General features: G+C 40.4%; 1 protein-coding gene across 1 annotated transcript in view; it reads left to right on the top strand.

The window, feature by feature from the left end:
- Positions 1–11,355: 11,355 nt before the first annotated feature.
- KDR (kinase insert domain receptor) overlaps positions 11,356–19,195 on the top strand; it is a 45,514-nt gene continuing 37,674 nt past the window's right edge. Inside the window, exons 1-3 of the mRNA XM_047719329.1 lie at positions 11,356–11,708; positions 16,098–16,191; positions 18,118–18,314. Of these exons, the coding sequence (XP_047575285.1) occupies positions 11,642–11,708; positions 16,098–16,191; positions 18,118–18,314 (358 nt within the window). The 5' untranslated portion in view covers positions 11,356–11,641. The remainder of the gene's footprint in view (positions 11,709–16,097; positions 16,192–18,117; positions 18,315–19,195) is intronic.

Below are 19,195 nucleotides of genomic sequence, written 5' to 3'. Positions count from 1 at the left end.
TCATTTGAAGTATTCAAGGGTGTTTTAAGACTTTTCAACATTGTGGAAGTTCTTACCTTTGGAGAATTTATGCTGAATCATGGCAAACACCTAAAATCCATTCACATTAAATAGATTTTTTGGGCTATTTTAGCTATTTATCATAGCTATTTTTTTTTGCTAAGTATTTTAAAAAATAATTTTGAGTTTTCTAAGTAAAAGTTATTTTGCTCTAATGAATCATACTTTTAAAATTTCTCACATATTTTTGGTATTCTTTTTTTTTTTAAGATTTTATTTATTTGTCAGAGAGAGAGAAAGCACACATGCAGGCAGAGGCGGAGCGAGAGGCGGATCGAGAGGCAGGCTCCCCGCTGAGCAAGGAGCCCGATGTGGGACTCAATATGAGGACCTCGGGATCATGACCTGAGCCCAAGGCAGCGGCTTAACCCACTGAGCCACCCAGGCGTCCCTATTTTTGATATTCTTAAGAAAGCTCACTGCAATGACAGTATTCAAGGGGTGAAGTAGTCCTAGAGTTATAATGTTTTTACTTCTAAGTTTTGGAAGACGCTTTCCTATTCTCATGAGCAAGAGTTTAACGAGGTTAGAATGATTAGAATCACATTAGAACACACAGAATAATCTATGGTTCAGGTCTTCCTCCCAGAGATTCTGATTCATTTGATGTAGGACGGTACCAGGTACCAGGATTTTTTTGAAGCTCCCCAGACTCAGACTCAGGAGATTCTAACATGTAGTCAGGATTGAGAACCCCCGGTTTAACATTAATAAATACTTGAATATATAATTAGTAAACAAAAATTTAAAATAAAAATAAAATATATTAAGTATTATTATTAATAATATAATATAATAATATATTAAATATTATATATAAGTATATAATACATATATATAAGATAGTATAAATAACATATAAGTATATCATTATAATATATAAGATAAATACAAATATATAATAAATATAAATAAAAATAAAGATAAATTCTCTAACACAAAACATGAACAATATAACTAATTCATGGGGAATACTTTCAAAAAGTCTAAAATTCTGGTGCTTGCATTGATATGTCATGATTACCTTGCCATTAAAAAGGAAATTAATAATTTCATGAGTGAATTGAGATTGCTGGACAGTCTGCTACTTGTACTCAAGGAACAAGTCTCTGGCACTACAGCAGAATTCTGAGTACAGAACATGGTGCAAGACCTCATGGTGTTGACATCTCAGGAAGACTCTGTCATAGTCACATGCTGGAAGAAATTCTGTGTTGCCAAATGTGGCTGTGGAAGATCTTTTCAAGGCACATAGTCAAGATCTGTCTTTAGAAGGTAATGATTCATTGAATACAGGAGACTGGGTTGTATCATCTCTTGAGGGCCCCCATAGTTCTATGAATTTCATCTCACAGGATGAACAGCTCTAAGGAGTCAACCAACACATTGTCCTGTAAGAATTATTGTCAGGAGTAACTCCAAATATGACCCAGCATTAGTTCCTCATGGGTTTATTGTCTTATGATCATGAGCTGAAAGACATGAAGCATTTGATATTGGACATCAGATCAGGAAGAAGATATTGAGGCACAGAGGATAGTTTTGGGTGAAGATATGAGATTGAATGATCCTCAGATACATCATCCCAGGAGCCTTGTCAAAACTTGGATGGTTATTTTAATACAAGAACAAACTAGCCTGGGGCACCTGCGTGGCTCAGTGGGTTAAGCCTCTGTCTTCAGTTCAGGTCATGATCTCAGAGCTGAAAGACAAGAAGTAGCTTCATGACTATTTTACCAGGAGGTATATTATATTAAGCTATGAACCAGCATTAAGAGTCTTCTTTCAAGTGTAACTTTGGATTCATTCTGCCCTGGCGAGGTCTTGGCTCTACCACAAGCTATATGGCATTGGGCAAGTTACTTAACCTCTCTGAGCCTTAGTTTCTACATCTATGAAATAAAGACAATAATAGTATCTACCTTGTAGGTTGTTGGTGAGGATTAAAGGAGTCAACACATAAAGTGCTTACAACAGGACCTGACATATGGTAACCCAACAAATGTTAGTTATTTCTATAATAATACCATTGGATGAAAGGAAGTATTTCACAGGAAGAAGGAAAAGTCATGTCTTTAATTAACTAGAAGTTTAGAGAAACAATTATGAAAACTGTACAAAGCCTGCCTCTATCTCACAATATTTTGGGGAAGACAGACACACATAACCCAAATAAATCTGATGTAAAGCAAAGTATCATATAGGCCACAACAGATACTGAATGATGGGTTTTTGGAGTATGAAGAACATTGTGGTCATTGGTTGGTTGTCTCCCTCACAACCATCTCTCCTTGCTTTCTTAAAATCTTTCAAGGGGCACCTGGGTGACTCAGTTGGTTAAGCATCTGACTCTTGATACCAGCACAGGTCTTGATCTCAGACCCGCTGTTGGGCTCCAACTGGGTGTGGAGCCTACTTAAAAAAAAAATCCTCCAGATTTTTCTTTGAGAAATAATCCCTTCTTCATTTCAGTGATATGTTTTTGATGTTATCAACCCCACTCTGAATTTCAGGGATGGATTCTGATTGATCTAAGCCTATTGGCATCCTTCTTGCCTGCTGTGATCTAAATGTTTAAGTGCGCCACCCCCCCCCAATCAATATTTTGAAATTCTCACTTCCAAAGTTGATGGTATTGGTAGGTGGGGTCTCTGGGAGGGTTATTAGTTCATGAGGGTGGAGTCCTCATGAATGGGATTAGTGTTTTTATAAAAAGACCACGGAGGACCCTCTCAACCTCTTGCACCGTGTGAGGACAGAGCAGGAAGATGGCTTTCTATGAAGCAGGAAGTGGGCCCTCAGTGGGCACCAAACCTGCTGGCAACTTGATCTCAGACTTCCCTGACTCCAGAACTGGAAAAAATAAATTTCTGTTGATTATGAGTCACCCAGTCTATGGTTTCTTGTTATAATAACCTGAATGGGCTAAGACACTCTTCCTGTAATTGGTGTAGGGATGTAGGCAAATGAGATACAAGAAGTTTTTCCTGAAGACAAAGAGTCTTCTTCAGTATTTCTCAAGTTCTTCCAGCAAAGAATTTTCTCTTTCTGTGGACAGTTTATTATGAGGATATACAACCATTTTTTTTTTCAACTATGAAGAGATCCTGAGAGCAGAATTGAGAAGATCACAGAAAAATGGCAGGATGACACACTGAGACTCTGGACAAAACCACCTGAAGCCACGTAGTTTTATAACTTACAGCAACATGATCCTGTTTACATTAAGGCAGCTCAAGTTAACTTTTCTGTTGCTTAAAACCCAAGAAATCCTGACTGTTGTAGTCAGGGAGACAGTAATTCACGTGGGCAGGGCAGGAAGGGCAGGAAGGGCAGGGAGGGCAGGGATGGAAAAGCTTCCTGGAGCCTGGTTTTGAAGAGATGTTAGCCTCCTACAGGCAGATAGTAGAATAAAGTACATCCCAAGCAAAGAGAACACCTTGAGCATAAGCCTGGAGACAAGAAAATATGAGGCATTTTCTGGAAGAGGTCAGTGGACCCTGTCTGGCTGGACTATACAGTATGTATATGGTACATTGAAAGGTAACCTAGAAAAACAGGAAGCTGGCAAAGAATGAAGCCTTTGAACACCAGGCTTAGGATTTGGGGCTTTATGCTGTGTGTAAATGCCAACTGTCAGAGATAAAAGACTGCTGAACCTTGTGTTTTAGAAAGATAACTCTGGCAGCAGAGTGATGGATGGATTGGAATATTCCAGAACAGAGGCAAAATGGTCATGAATCAAGGCAGTTTGATGAACAAAAGTAAGGAGTGGATTAATATAAGAGATGGAAAGAATGTAGACCAGATTGGATTTGGGTGGAAAGGAAAAGGCAAGGGAATGTCATGCCTATAAAGTATGGAGTATATTGTCTAGAAGGACTCTGCCCTTGAGAACGCTTGGAGGAGGCAGTGTGGGAGTGAAGTGATGAAGACAGTTTTTGGACATTTCAAATTTAAGACATCAGTGGACATACACACAGTGAAGTGTAGGAAGGGTTGGAGATTAGAGTCTGGAGCTACTGCAGGAAATCAGAGCCAGAAAGCACAATTTTGTAAGTGATTCCCACAAAGAGAATAATTAATGTCATAAAGGGGAATGAGTTCCCTGAGAAAGTTGTAGAAAAGCACATAGGAGGATGACCAAAAATGGTTGTGGAGATTCCCTGTGTTTAGAGTTGAGCAAGAGAGCTCAAGCCTCTGAAAGCTGGAGATGGCTGAAGATACAGGTGTGTACAGAATTATGAACATCAAACAAAGGCAGAGCTTCAAAAGGGGATGGACAGCAGGATGGATATTGTAGAGATGCTGAGCAGAGTCAAGACTGAGAAGAAGCTATTGTCCTTGAAGAGAGAAGGTAAAGGACAGCCTTTGCTCTTTCAAGAACCTCTATGATGAAGGAAAGGTAGAAGTTACAGACAATGAAGTACCTTAAGGGAAAAGCAAGGTCAAGTTTTCTTAGGATAAGGAAATGTAAGTGTTTCTGTACACAATCCAAAGACCATTCTAACGTCTAATATTTTCGATGTGTTGCTTTGTTACTAGACCCATTTTCTCCACATCTGGAACTTCTATTTATATTATGTGGTCAGATGCATAAAATGACTCCCTTATGGCCTTTCATGTGCCTATAAACAGCCTGACCAATTTTTGGATGATTATCAGTTTAGATCTGAAATTGTATTTTTTATACTATTTAAAAATTCCCTCTGTGTGGAGTTTCCCTTGGTGAGTAGTTTCATTTGGTGGGTTTTCTTTTCTCTTCTTTTTTAAAATGTGCACCAAGGTAGTGAAGTATTAGAAGTGAATGTTCAAAAGTACTGCTCAGAGAGAGAATTTTTATTTGTGCCTCAAGGGACTACTCACCAATGTTTTGGAAACTCTGAAGACTATATTTATATACAAAGAACATAAAACTTTTCTGCTGTCATTGACTAGCTCTTACTGCTGGTGAAGCAACATTACTGGGAACACTCTTTATTCTGTAAAAATGTGAACAGCACTGAAATCTTGTACAACTAACCTGTAAGTGCATGTATTTTTCCTGTGAAGGATGAGTGACTTGTAACTATTTGCTGGGAAACAAAGGCTTTTTTTTAAAAAATGCATTATTCAGTTCTTGAAAAATTTTGATAAGTTTTTAAAAGGGGAGATGGTCTTAATTCACTGGAAAATGGTTACAATCTGCAAAAGACACCGGCGTGAAATTCAAGTCACACATTTCTTGTATAGCACATGCAAATCTAATAAATGTTTTTTTCCTTTTTCTTCATTACTTAAGATAAAAAACAAAACTCCAATCGCCCCTGCTTAAGAAATTAAGAACTTTTTCATTCTGCCTGTGTCTATGTTGCCATTGTATCTTTATCTCAACAAGTCACTCTCTGTAAAGATAACTGTGAGGATACCAAGAGACATGAGATTCTGGGGGGGAAAGGCAAAGGAAAAATAAAGACCAGCAGAAAGGAAGATGACAAAAATCATTTGAAATCCATCAATGTATTGAGAGGTGAGTATGCACGAAATGTTAGGCACTAAGGATACAAAATGAATTTGATCTAATGTCTGCTTTTGAGGGTGAATCATTCACATACACATATGAATATATTATGTATCATATCATGTAAGTGCTGTGTGTATATAGGAAAAGGAAAGCAATTTCCTAGCTCTGTGAATAACATGATAATTCATATTGATTTGTCTAGAAAAAAGTATAAATTCAGTATTGCTCTGGATATATTTATTAAGCGTATGGCTATTACTTAAATGTGAATTTAAGAATGATCATGTAAGGGCGCCTGGGTGGCTCAGTGGGTTAAGCCGCTGCCTTCGGCTCAGGTCATGATCTCAGGGTCCTGGGATCGAGTCCCGCATCGGGCTCTCTGCTCAGCAGGGAGCCTGCTTCCTCCTCTCTCTCTCTGCTTGCCTGTCTACTTGTGATCTCTCTCTGTCAAATAAATAAATAAAATCTTTAAAAAAAAAAAAAGAATGATCATGTAAGATATGTGATACATAGCTAGCATATATAATTTACACCCCATGGTATCTTTGACAATAGCTCTATTTAATTAGACATGTCCCCATAAGTCTATAGTATAGAAGATACATTTTACTAAATAAGCATAATCATTATGCATTTCGCCATTCTTATTAAAACTTAAAACCATCCTTTTAGACTCAACTACTTGCTCAGGTAAGACTTAACCCCTGATTATTTCTTCTGAGAAGATTTCAACTGAAGAAGACTTGGAACAGAAAACTAAAACATACCACTTGGGAAGGACATTTGACCTGAGTATTGAAGGTTGACTAAAATTTTTCCAGGAGACCAAAGGACCAAATAAATAAATAAATAAATAAAAATCCATGCTGGAAAAGAAATGTCCCAAGTCCTAAATGCACAAATACTTATGTGTATAGTAAAAACTACCTTACTTTAGAGGAAAAGATCAGTGGGACAGAGGTTGGAAGGAACGTGAGGATCCAGCCAGGTTGGAATTCCTAGTGTGGGTGAAGGGGAGATCCTGCCTCTCATTCTTTTTGTTTTTCCCCGCTGTGTAGAACATATCTTTCTTTTTTATTATTATCTTATTTTATTTAAATTCAATAACTTATCATTAGTTTCAGATGTAGAGTTCATATTCATCATTTGCATATAACACCCAGTGCTCATTATATCACATGCCCTCCTTAATGCCCATCACCCAGTTACCCCATTTCCCCACCCACCTCTCCTCCAGTAACCCTCAGTTTGTTTCCTCTTTCTAGGTCGTTTGTCCCAGAGTGATTCTCTTAAGTCACCCTTGGCCTACTATCTGCTTGGGAAAATGGAAGTGATCATCATAGAGAGGCTGGGGAAGCCAGTGGCATTGACTGACTCAGTCTCATCCCTTGAAAGAGACCAACCCTCAATAAGAAACTACCTCTATGTGCTTGGAGGGATCTCTCTTGGGTGTTTAATACCCCTCTGTCTTTCAGTTCTGACTCCACCTCTTGTTGTGGGATTTTAGAAAAGTTAAACCTAAATCTCACCCCTGCAGCCCCCGCACTTGCCACAAGCCACTATGAGTATCTTCTACATTGGGTTATTGTAAATGTTAAAAGAAGATAATCCAAGGAAACTACCTGGCACATAATAAGTGCTCCCCAAATCTCCTCCACCTCCTTCTTCTCTAAAAAAAGTAAAGAGTGTCTTGGCTTCTATTATGTCATTGATTAACGGTGAGAAAACTATGCATCCATTATTTGCAAACAGATAAAGCACTTTTGGGCAAGACTTTTAGGAAGGCAAAGGAATACTACTGAAGTTAAAAATAAATAATTTCTTGTCTTTATTTCTCTTCTCTACTAAGAATTGCTAATAATGCTTGCTGCCCTCATGGGATGTTCTAAGGATAAAGCAAGGGATGAAGTGAAGTATTCAGAACAGTGTCTGCCCAAAGGAGGTACGTGATGAATGTTGACTACTTTTATTATTTTCTAACATCCTTCTCTTGTGCTGTGTGAATTTTCAGTTGATTATTTAAATTCCTTGCTTGCTTTCCACATTAAAAAATGGTTTTATTTATATGCATGTGAGCTATAACAAGAAACTGAATGGGATAGTTTGGGGAGGGCACATAGACATAATTATTTAAAGTAACTGGGATTTTTCCTTCGTGGGTGACAAGTAAATAGATTCTGTTTCATCTGTTTCACAAAAAGGAATTTGTTTTATATTTATTAGAATGTTAGAGTTTAGGAAGAAAACCAACCACTAATAGAAACATGCAAGTCAAACCTGGCTTTGCGGGGACATAGCCTTTTTTTCCCTTGAATATACACATATATTCTGAGTTTAAGTTAAAAAAGTAAATCATACAGACAGTGAAATAAATGTGCATGTGGAAGGAAGGTGAATGAGAGATGAAGGGTATGCTTATAATCTCCCCTGACATGATAGTCATGAGTACAGATGTGCTATGAAATCAAGCCGACATCTGGCAAGTCATAAGCTCTTGTAACTTACAACATAAACAAATATTGGAAACAAATTAAAATAAGTAAACATGGGAAAGTGTTATGCAAATAGGTAATCAACAAATGGCAGTATTTGAAAATATAACAGACACTAGAAGAGAGAGTTGATCTTTATATTTTTTATTTATAAAAGTAACACTTTCTTCTTTTGATGAAGTGGTATAGAAATATATGAAATAAAAAGTGCAAATTCTCATCCATCTGCCTCTTTGTCTCAACCATTTCCCAGAGGTAATGTCAAGATACTGACTGTGGAAAAGTTAGTGACAGTATGCTAGATCAGGCATCATTTTAGGTATAGTTACATTAAATTTTTTTAGCACGGAAAATTTTAAACATGTAATAGTAAAGAGAAATGAAATGAAATGAACCCATATTTGATGAGAAATGAAATGAAATGAAATGAACCCACAATTATTAAATTTTTGCTAGTCTTCATTTTCCTTTTTAATATACAAAGTCCAAAATGTTTATAGTGATGGAGCCAAATTTGGCAACATGGAGTATAATTTATGTAGCGTGCTTTGGTGATATGAACAATGTATATTCTGTGTGCATGAAACCCAAAGAAGTAGCTAGAATATAGAGCACTCTGTGACTGAGTTAAAGTTGCCCTAGATGGAGCTACGTGATGACAGCTCATTTCTGCTCATATTGCCTTTATTTTCAGCATTGTAACTGTAATCTCTATTATAGTGCCTAGCACATAATAGGTGCTCAAAAACTGCTATTGTATGAGTGAGCCTTATTTGCAGTGTAGATCTCTGTAGCACAAAGGCGGCCACATACTGTATGTAGCATGACTGATCTTCATAGAATGCTTCCCATGTATTAGATGCTTACTAGGTACTAAGTGTGCTCACCAGCTGTTGGGTCCTATTCTAAGTGCCTTATGTGAAATAACTCATTTAATTCTTACAAAAAACCCTATGAAGTAGGTACTATTATCATCTTTTGTGTCTCATAGGTATGCAACCAATAAATGGGTCAGGATCACATGGATAGTAAGGGGTAGATCTGAGGGTTAAGCCCAGGTAGTGTGGTCCCAGAGTCTGTGGCACTCTTTGCTGCTTCACCCCCAAATGTGTCTGAATCCCATCTCTGGAACACTAAACACACTTGGGCACTTTGATAGGTTGTGGTTGTACCTGTACTGTAGGATTAAGTCACAAAATCACTTCAATGGTGCCAGATAATGGGAGGGTGTTGCCCATAGACCAGGCGTTTTTCAAAAAACAGACTTTGTCATTTTTCATGAACATAAGGCACTTCTAAGTACTGTGTGGGAGGGAATGTGGTAGACTGATTTCATTGAGACCCTGCCAAATTCTGGTCTTGTGGCCATCAAAGACGCATCATTTCCTCCAAGACTTCTAAAGGGGGCTATTACCACGGGCCTGCAGGTTCTGGTTTGCATTCGGAGGAGACACTATCTTCCTAAGTGAGACCTGGAAGAGGAAGTGTCATGAATTGTAAATAAGCCTGAGAAAAAAAGAATTGTTTGGAGATGGAAATGGAAATGGAGTAAAATGGCCTTTTCCAAGCCAGGTTCCAACCCCCTTCCCCATGTCCAGCTTTGCCAGAGCCTGTCCTGTTTTATTTGCTAAGTTTAGTCGCAGGAAGAGAGGAGTTTCTTTAAGGAGATCTGTGCCTCTTCCCAATAAATATCTCCTGGATCAAATATTAGTACATCTCTACTGGGAAACATCATGCCACTATTAAAAAGAATAAGATGGAATCTTATGGGTTGATGTAGAATGATCTTCAAGTTATATTATATTTTTAAAAAGATTTTATTTATTTATTTAAGAGAGAGAGAGAGGGAGAGAATGAGCAGGGGAGAGGAACAGAGGGAGAGGGAGAAGCAGGCTCCCCTTGGGATCATGACCTGAGCCAAAGGCAGATGCTTAATGAACTGAGCCACCCAGACATCCCTCAAGTTATATTTTAAAGTAAAAAAAGCCAACACACAATACTTATACCCAGGCCACCCTCGGTGATCTTAAACATAGAAAAAAAAAAGCAATACTTCACATTGGGTATTTCGTTAGGCCTAGATGCAGAAATAATAATTCTACCTCCTCGTCTCCCTGAAGGATGATCCTTTAAGACAGAGAGATCTGCAAGATCCTTATTTAAAGAAGTTAGGGGAATTTGGTGTCACTCTCTAGGTGGGGAGAAATGGAGAGAAAAGAAGGGGAAAAGAAGCATCTAAAGGACCTGAATTCTCCAAACAGCTCCATGAGGAGTCTACACATGCAGAGAGATAGCTGTGAGGTTTGGTACCGAGTGTTCTATGTGCCCTGGGTCTGATCCCGGAGCATTTGCTTCCTTCCATCTCCAGTGAAGCCGGCCTGCTTTGCCTCAGCCTGAGGGTATCTTGTCTGGGAGCTCTGTTCTGAAAAGGGACCTGGTCAAAAGCTCAGGAAGAGTCAAGTAGGGGCTCCTTGTCAGGTAACAAGGTGGACAAAAGCCCCTTGTCAAGGAGAGAGCCTCACTCCGATGGGTGGCTCTCACAATGCAGGTGTGCTAGAGCCCTGGGTGCCTACAGCTCCGTGCTGTAGGTTTTTGGTGAAAGCCCGGTAAAGGGTCTCAAATTTAAGTGCCTTTGGGGACTAGGCTGGTAACCTAAAAACATTTGATGATGCCAGGTGTAAGAGGAAATAGGAAAGAGGAAAGAGGAAACACTTTGGAGAACTTAGCATGTGTATATTCTGACTAAAGACATTCAGAGTCGGATTTTTAAACTATAGTTTTTTTCTAGCCAAGCAAACCAGGCTGCAGTTACCGCCGGTTTGCGATCCTGCATTCTCCTGGGCTCAGGAGAATGGTCCCTGGTCGCTTCAACCTTCTGCTGATCCACGGTCTGTCCCCCAACCACTTCAGGAACGCGCGGGCGCCGAAGACCGTCGCAAATTTCGGTACTCCCGAAGGCTCCGCGTCCCTCGCCTGCACTGGCAGCGCTGTCCCCTGCTTCGATATCACCCAGCCCCCCCCGCCTCTCGGAAGGCCCCAGCCTACTGAAGCTTGGAGTGTTTCGGAAGCGCTTACGGGAGTTGGTGCGCCTGGGACGTTTCGGGGCCACATGCAGTCCCAGGCAAGCGGGGAGACCGGGAGACCTGTTCCGCACGGGAAGCAGCGGGTCCCGGCCTGGTACCCGGCTGAGAGGCGGGGCCGGCCGCCGAGGGGAACCCCGCCCCGGCCCCGCCCCTCACAGTCCCGCCCCCAAGCTCTAGAGTTTCGGCTTCCAGCTCTCGCAAGGCACTAAGTCCCGGGACCCCGGGAGAGCTGGCGGTGGGTGGTTGTGTTTCTTCTGCCCGCGCAGAGCATCACTTGCGCGCTGCCGAAAGCCCGGAGCGGTTGCGCAGCGGGGATTTCCTGTCCTCCCGGCCCCCGCAGACACTCCTGCAAGCCGGGACCGGAGCCAGGGCACCCTCCCCTTTGCGCCCACAGTCCTGCACTACGGCGCCCGTTCCACCTCCGCGCCTTCTTCGCGGGACAGGCCCAGGGAGAAAGAACCGGCGCCCGGGTCCTGGGCACTGCGCCCGGCGCGAGGTGCGGGATGGAGAGCAAGGCGCTGCTGGCCATCGCTCTGTGGCTCTGCGTGGAGACCAAGGTTGCCTCAGTGGGTAAGGAGCCCACTCCCTAGAAGGAAGGCGGAAAGGTCGGGTCTTTCCGAGATGGGGGGATGCGGAGAGGTCCTGGAGGCCGGATCTTACTCGGAATCAGAGAGCTGGGAAGATGAAAAATGACTTGACACTTTGTGTTTTTTCATTTACCAATGAGGAAACTAAGGCTCTTTGATTGGCTTAAGATTATCCAGAGATTTGGTGGTCTCCCGAGCCCAGTTCCTTTCCCCCCCGCCCCCGACTCTGGTCTTCCACCGGGCCTCGGCTGGAGCGAGTGCTGCGGGGCCGACACACCCTCAGGCTCTCGAGAGGTCTTGGGTGGGAAGGCAGGCGCCCGGGGTTGGCAGGCAGGAGGTGCCCCCGCAGGCGGGAACAGGCGGTGGAACTTTGTCCCGCTGGTTGCACCGTTCCAGCCCTGGCGCGCGGAAGGACGCCTTGCAGGGAGCGCAAGCAGGTTTGCTCGGATGGCACGTATCGCGCACTCAGTTCTGCTTCGCAGGAGTCGAGCGGACCCCGGTGTGCTGTTCCCTTCTGGTCGGAACCCACAAACATACCCACTGTATGAGGTGCAGTTCAGGGAAACTTTTTTCCCTTCTTTGGTGCAAGATGCTACTTCCCTTGCAGAGAGAAGGTGAAATTGGGCTCCGAGCCGGGGTTGTGACAGCCTCCCCAAATGTCTCAAAGTTAACAGTCACCTTTCAAAGCTTTGGTCCTTGGGATAAGCGCATGGTCAGAAGTTCACGTTCTGAAAACTTACTCTGCTAGGTAGCTAGATTTAGCTCCACTCCGCGCTTTCCTTGCCACGTATATTTCAGACTCCTTCAGGAGTAAGAACACCCATGCTCTTGACGCAATAAATGTCTGCCTTTCTCTCTTCGCTTTCCTCGCCCGACGCCCCCTTCTCATATCTCTTTTCTGTAGCCACAGTTTGTTGATTTCCAGATTTCCACTCTTTGGAGGGGTGAGGAAGGGGAGAAGGTGGAGGGGAAAACAAGTCAAATAATTCGGAGAGAAATTCCTTATATTGAAATGAGAAAATCACATGTCTTAAAAAAAAAAAAAGACACTCATATACAGTAACAAGATCATCTGTCTATAGTTATTAAATTTTCTTAATAATGACTTGTTTCATCAGGGCCAGCTCCACTAGGGACGCTCATTTGTCCCTGACAAGACCTCTCTCTCCCCCCTTTATGGTCTGGAACATGTGGTTGTTCTGTATCCCACAAAGAAGTGAGTTGCTTCTAAGCCTGGGGTGTTTCATAGCGCAGCATTAGTAACTGTAATCGGGTTGTCCTGAATATAATGATGAGGTTGCCCTTTTGGAGTGTGTGACTTGCTTAATTGGATTGGGCTGTAATTGGTGCCATCAAATTCTAGAGACAGAGCCACTGTTGTTTTTCCTTCCTGTCTTTGAGCTGGAAGGGTAATAGTGCACAAATTAATTAATTTTGGTTAGGGAATTTGAACATAGAAGGGCTTTTTATTGAGTAGCAGCATATGTGCTTCTTATAGTTATTTCTTTAGAATTTTCCGAAGAGTAGAACTTAAACTTGCCGATGAAAATGAATGAAGCTTAATGGAGCAAAACAAAATTGAATGTTGGTTGGTCTACAGATAGGAATTTGAAGATATCATTATTGATAAAACCTTGTTGAAAAGATTTTTGTTGTATACATGTCTCTAGAATAGTATGGTCTTGTCTTAGCTTCCTATGAATGGAGAGCATATCTTTAATTAATCTTTTGAACATAAGAAAGTGTCTAGAGTATGAGATAATCTGTGATAATCATTTAAGAGAGATCTTCAAGAGCCTCTTATTTTGGTGGTAGGATGAACATGGCTTATTTAGAGCTTTTTTTTTTTTTTAACTACCATTTTCTTTCTCACGTAAGTGTGCCCGAATAATTAAGTTCCTTCTCATTTGGATCATCGTACACATTGTGTTAAGTTACTGTTTTCAGTGTGTTTCTTAACGTAGTGTTTCCCAGACAGGTTTGATACTTGTACTCATCCAAATGAGTTGTTTTCATTTTCCTTTTCTTAAAGTGAGACTCCATCATTAAAAGTCTTTTCTATTTCTTTTAAATGCTTCACTTGATTGTTTATCTACTTTGGGTGCAGTTATTTCCTCCCATATTGAAAAGTGCTGTGCTAAGTAACTGAACTGATAAGCCAGGTCAATAGCTGTCCAAGAGTGTCCTATGACTGTGGGTGATCGAGTCATGGAAATATTTGTGAAAATGCAGATTTGTAGGGCTCAGGATATCTTACACATCCTAAAGTTTAAGAATTACTAGCCCAAACACAAATCAGTACCGATACCAATTAGTTTCTGAGATTTATTGATATAACTTAATTTTTAGGTTTTTTTCTTTAAAAAAAAACCTATGATATTGATCAACACATCTACAGGTGTGTCAGCAACCTATTTTGCACATCTGGGTGAGCGTGTAGGAATAAGTGTGAGCAGTTATTCATTTTGTCTGCAGCTGTTCACACTGAGGTCCACAGATTGAATATACGGGATATTTGCACTGGCTATTTGCTCACTCTCTTTACTCATACTTTTTCATATTTGCTAATACTGTCTTATTTACCCACCAAGATCAGTGCCAGTTTAGGCCTTGAGAGTCAGTGGTTCTTTTTTAAAATGTTTTTATTTATTTATTTTTAAAATTCTAGTGTAATTAACATACAGCGTTCTATTAGTTTTGGGTCTACAATATAGTGATTCATCAGTTCTATACATTACTTAGTTCTCATCATGATATGTGTGCTCTTAATCTGCACCCCCCATATCACCCATCCCCTCACCCACCTCTCCTCTGGTAACCATCAGCTTGTTCTCTATATTTAAGAGTCTGTTTTTTATTTATTTTGATTCTTAAATTCCACAAATGAGCGAAATCTTTGGTATTTGTCTTTCTCTGACTTACGTACTTTGTTTAGAATAATACTCTCTAGCTCCATCCGCGTAGTTGCAAAATGGCGAAGTTTCATTCTTTTTTTTTTCTTAAAGATTTTATTTATTTATTTGACAGACAAAGATCACAAGTAGACAGAGAGGCAGGCAGAGAGAGAGAGAGAGAAGCAGGCTCCCTGCTGAGCAGAGAGCCCGATGCGGGACTTGATCCCAGGACCCTGAGATCATGACCTGAGCCGAAGGCAGCGCCTTAACCCACTGAGCCACCCAGGTGCCCCAGTTTCATTCTTTTTTATGGCTGAGTAATATCCCATGACATCTACATCTTTCTTATCTACTCATCTATTGATGGACAGACACTAGGTTACTTCCATATCTTGGCTAGTGTAAATAATGCTGCGATAAACACAGGGGTGCATGTATCTTTCTGAATTAGTGTTTCCATTTTCTTTGGGTAGAGAATCATTTGTTCTTAGTTGATGTGAGTTAAGGATCATATGAAACCTGCATGCTTACCCAGCATCCATCACTTTTTAAGGTGATGTTTTGGAGATCTTGTTATTAAGGCCCTAGCATAACAGACAGTTTTTCTTTCTCTGATAGATTTTCATCATTTACTAGCTCTTTGCTTGTAGTTCACAAAGAACTCTGTTTTCTTGCTGGGGAGTGATCCATGGTGAGTAATCTGTCCTGTGGTATTTTTAGGTAAAGTCAGCTTCTTGTATCCTAAGCTTGATATCAGGAAGAGCTCAGAGCTTTGATTAATAACTTGAGATTCCACAATTTTAATTCGTTAGTATTACACTTTTTTAGTTCCATTCTCTAAGGAAAAGTGTATTAATAGGTGTATGATATGGACACTGGCAAATGTTTCCCCCCCCAACCCGGCCCAGTTCCTCTCACCTAGTTTTAATGTACAGTTTTCCAACTTTGGCAGTTCAGTTACCAGAGGAAGTGCACTAGAAAATTGATAAAGGAAAATGAGACAATGTCATGGGCCCTCCTTCCCCCTTCAGGGTACATAGATGAACTGTATAGAAATCTCTCTTAGTGGTATTCATTAATCAGCAATTTAGTCAACTGTGTGCATCCTATGCTTTGTAAGAAATGTCAGTGGGTCCTTTCCCAAGAGAGTGAGATCATCAGATGAAGGTTCATTTGGTTTCAATGTCCTATATCCTTTTGTAAGACCTTGAAGTTGGCAATGCAGGAAAACAGGAACTCCACCCTAGCTCCATGAATTGCAGAACTTTTGTGTTGGTTTATGACCATCTGCCCATTCTTCCTGTTATGACACAGTTTGTGAACTTTTACTGGGAATGGTGAAAAGTAAATTCACAGTTTTACACAATGAATTGCTGAAGAGGCCTTTTAAAGTATAGAGTGTGCATTGTTTATGGAAGGTGTTTCCTATTGGGTCTGACTCAGTGGCAACCATATTCATTTATTTAATTTGTTTCTAGGTTTGCCTAGTGTTTCCCCTGATCCACCCAGACTCAGCGTACAGAAAGACATACTTACAATTATGGCTAATACAACTCTTCAGATTACTTGCAGGTAAGGATTCATTTTACATTCAGATTTCCTATGTTAAGTAACTCCTTGTTTATTGAGGGAAAAATAATCTACATAAGCAGAATTGTAGTAGAGTTGTAGTCATTGTAAGTAGTGAGGTTTTTAATAAATGATTTAATAATGAAAAATGAGAAAGCCCTTCTTTCAGAAATTTTGTATGATTTTTCTGGAATTGTTTTCCTGCTCCTCTCTGCCCCCCCTTACAGTAAATAGTAGACATTTGATAAATATTGAATAAATAAGTGAAATTGAGGATTTTCCCTCTTACCTTTAAGGGATGGAGTTGAAGGAGTTTGGGACTACATTTGTTATAATCAGAATGGCTCTTGGACATTTGTTTAGCCCTTGCCAGGAATTTTACTTTCTGATGAAATTATGACTGTAGTAGCAGTTTGATATTCGGCCATTAATATTACTGAGTGCATGTTCTGCACAGGTAATGGACTTCATGCTTCGACTTGATGTTCTGGAATTTTGCTAGCAAGATTTGCTAGCAAGAAGTTGTGCTATTGATTTTTTGCTAACTGGGGAAGCCAAGTTCTTTGAAAGGGAGAACCATTTAGATTTTGTGTCATAGCCCCAACCCCCAAAGGAAAGATAGAAGACTTGGGGGTTTAATGCAGTGACCTGGAGACTTCTCAGGAACCTCTCAGTGTGTCTTTGGCAGAGATGTGGGGAGGTGATATTGCCCTCTGATAAGAGAGCCAGGGGTCCACAGAGAACCTTGGTCAGCTTACTGCCATCGCTTACACTTGATGAACACCAGTGGTCAACATGACACAGATCTATTTCAGACTGTAGACTGCAAAGGATATTCTCATCCCCTTATCAAGGGTAGGTAACCCATATCCAGCCCTTGGGAAAAGACATAGTAATTGTGCTATTTCTCCAGCTTTGCTATCTGAAGACACATTTCTTAGTGGATTTTCCTCTTACCCATCTTCAATAACAGAGGGTATTTAAAATCCCCAAAGATCCCATACTTCCTTTTAAAACTCATTCAAAAGAATTTTTTAGGTCCTGGAAAAGCCATGGAGTGTGTTAAGGTAACTTTGCTCATGTAGCTGCAACTTTGTGGAAAGTTCAGATTCTTCGAAAGAAGTATCAATGATGTTGCTTTTTTTTTTTTTTTTTTTTTTATGTGGACTATCTTTCTTAGGGCTTTGCAGGGAAATGTTGCAATGAAAGTAATCTTTGTTTGAATGCAGTCTGTATAAGGTTCTGTGAGGCTCTGAAACAATTGCGCCCTCTTCCTTCTGAACCTCACTTCTTATTTTCCTGCCTGCCACTGTTACCTGACTACTCTGGCTTCCTTGACATTCCCCTGATACTCCAGATACTCCTGTCCCAAGGCCCTTACATTTTCTGTTCCCTCTGCCTGGAATACTGTTCTTCTCTGTGTTTATATGGCTTCATCAAGCCCCCTCCCTCCAGAACTCTTTACTCTTTGCATATTCTATATTTTCTCCACAGTACTTATCACCACCTTACACTTTACTTACACCATAAATTTTACTAAAAAAATTTCAGCTTCATTGAGGTTTACTTACTATTTTATTGCCTGTTTCTTTTAACTAGATTGAAGTTCCATACAGGCATTGGTTTTTGTCTGATTTGTTCATTGTTGTGTCCCCAGACTTTAACAACACTGGGCACATAGCACCCGCTTAAGAAATATTTGTTGAGTGAATAAGTTAATTAATAGAAAGCTCAGGAATTCTTATAAGTGGTGTCTGAAGCTGAGTTTATGGCTTTTTGTCATTTGTCCATTCAGTCTGTCATTGGTAGAAGGCTGTGAATCTATCTGTTGAGTTTATATAAGTTTGAGAAACAAACCTTCTGTTTTCTTAGAAATAGCCTCATAATATGGCATTACCCATGATTACTTGCCTGGAATTAATTTTTCAGTGGAGAGAGGGACTTGGACTGGCTCTGGCCCAACAATCAGAATGGCTCTGAGAAAAGAGTGGCAGTGACTGAGTGCAAGGACAGCCCCTTCTGTAAGATGCTCACAATCCCAAAAGTGACTGGAAATGATACTGGAGCCTACAAGTGCTTCTACCGGGACACTGACAGGGCCTCAACCATTTATGTCCATGTTCAAGGTAAGTAGTTACATCAAATTCATTTCCTAAGCTGATTTACCAGGTATAAAACACCACAGGCAGAGAAGAATCAAGGACAATGGAGTGTGACAAAAGGCTCGCTCCAAAGGCTGTTTGCCAAAAGGAATACACAAAGTTCTTTTCTCTCAAGGTTTCCTCTGAGAATCAGATTCATTCTTTGTCCTGGAACTTGGGCCCATTACATCTCTTGCCCAGTTAGTGTGGTTCTGCTCTTTGTTTCTAAGGGAAATCTGTGTTCACAATTGGCTATGGGGATTTATAAAAAGCCTTCTGATGTTTGAGAAAAAGAACCTGAAATCCTTGAAAAGGGAGGTTCAGGGGTGCGTTCCGGAGAGGTTTCTCTGGAGAGATAGGTTATCTACAACAGGGTAGGAGATTTTCTCAAGAATGTCCAGGGAAACAGCCAAGGGCTCTGGAGCTTTTATGTACATGAGAACTTTTCTTTTCTGACTTACACTTTGTGAAAAACAGTTTCCATCCTCTTGTGCAAATGAAGAAGTTACCTCAAAGGGCTTTTTGAGGACAGTGTTTCTTTCCTTTGCTTGTGTGGTCTGAGGTATTGGATGATATACAACATCTTTCTAGAGTTTGCAATTTGGGATTGACACCATGGAGGTCAATTTAACATCCATGTAGAATAAAACACAATGTTACACGTATTTAATATGTACAATATAAATTATTTTCCTTTAGTGTTTCAAAAATCTTATACTATGTTAATTTTCCTGTGGAAACCCGACCTGAATGATGATAGTTATAATTCTGTCATACAATTTTGGGGAATGTTAGTGTTACTAACGTTAGTACTAATTAACAGTAATTAGTACTAATTAGTTAGTACTTTGCTTGGGTATACTAAA

The sequence above is a fragment of the Lutra lutra genome, chromosome 2 (assembly GCF_902655055.1).
Source record: "Lutra lutra chromosome 2, mLutLut1.2, whole genome shotgun sequence".
Classification (NCBI taxonomy): domain Eukaryota; kingdom Metazoa; phylum Chordata; class Mammalia; order Carnivora; family Mustelidae; genus Lutra; species Lutra lutra.
Note: the sequence above shows the minus strand (reverse complement) of the source record. Positions and strands in the feature narration are given on the sequence as shown.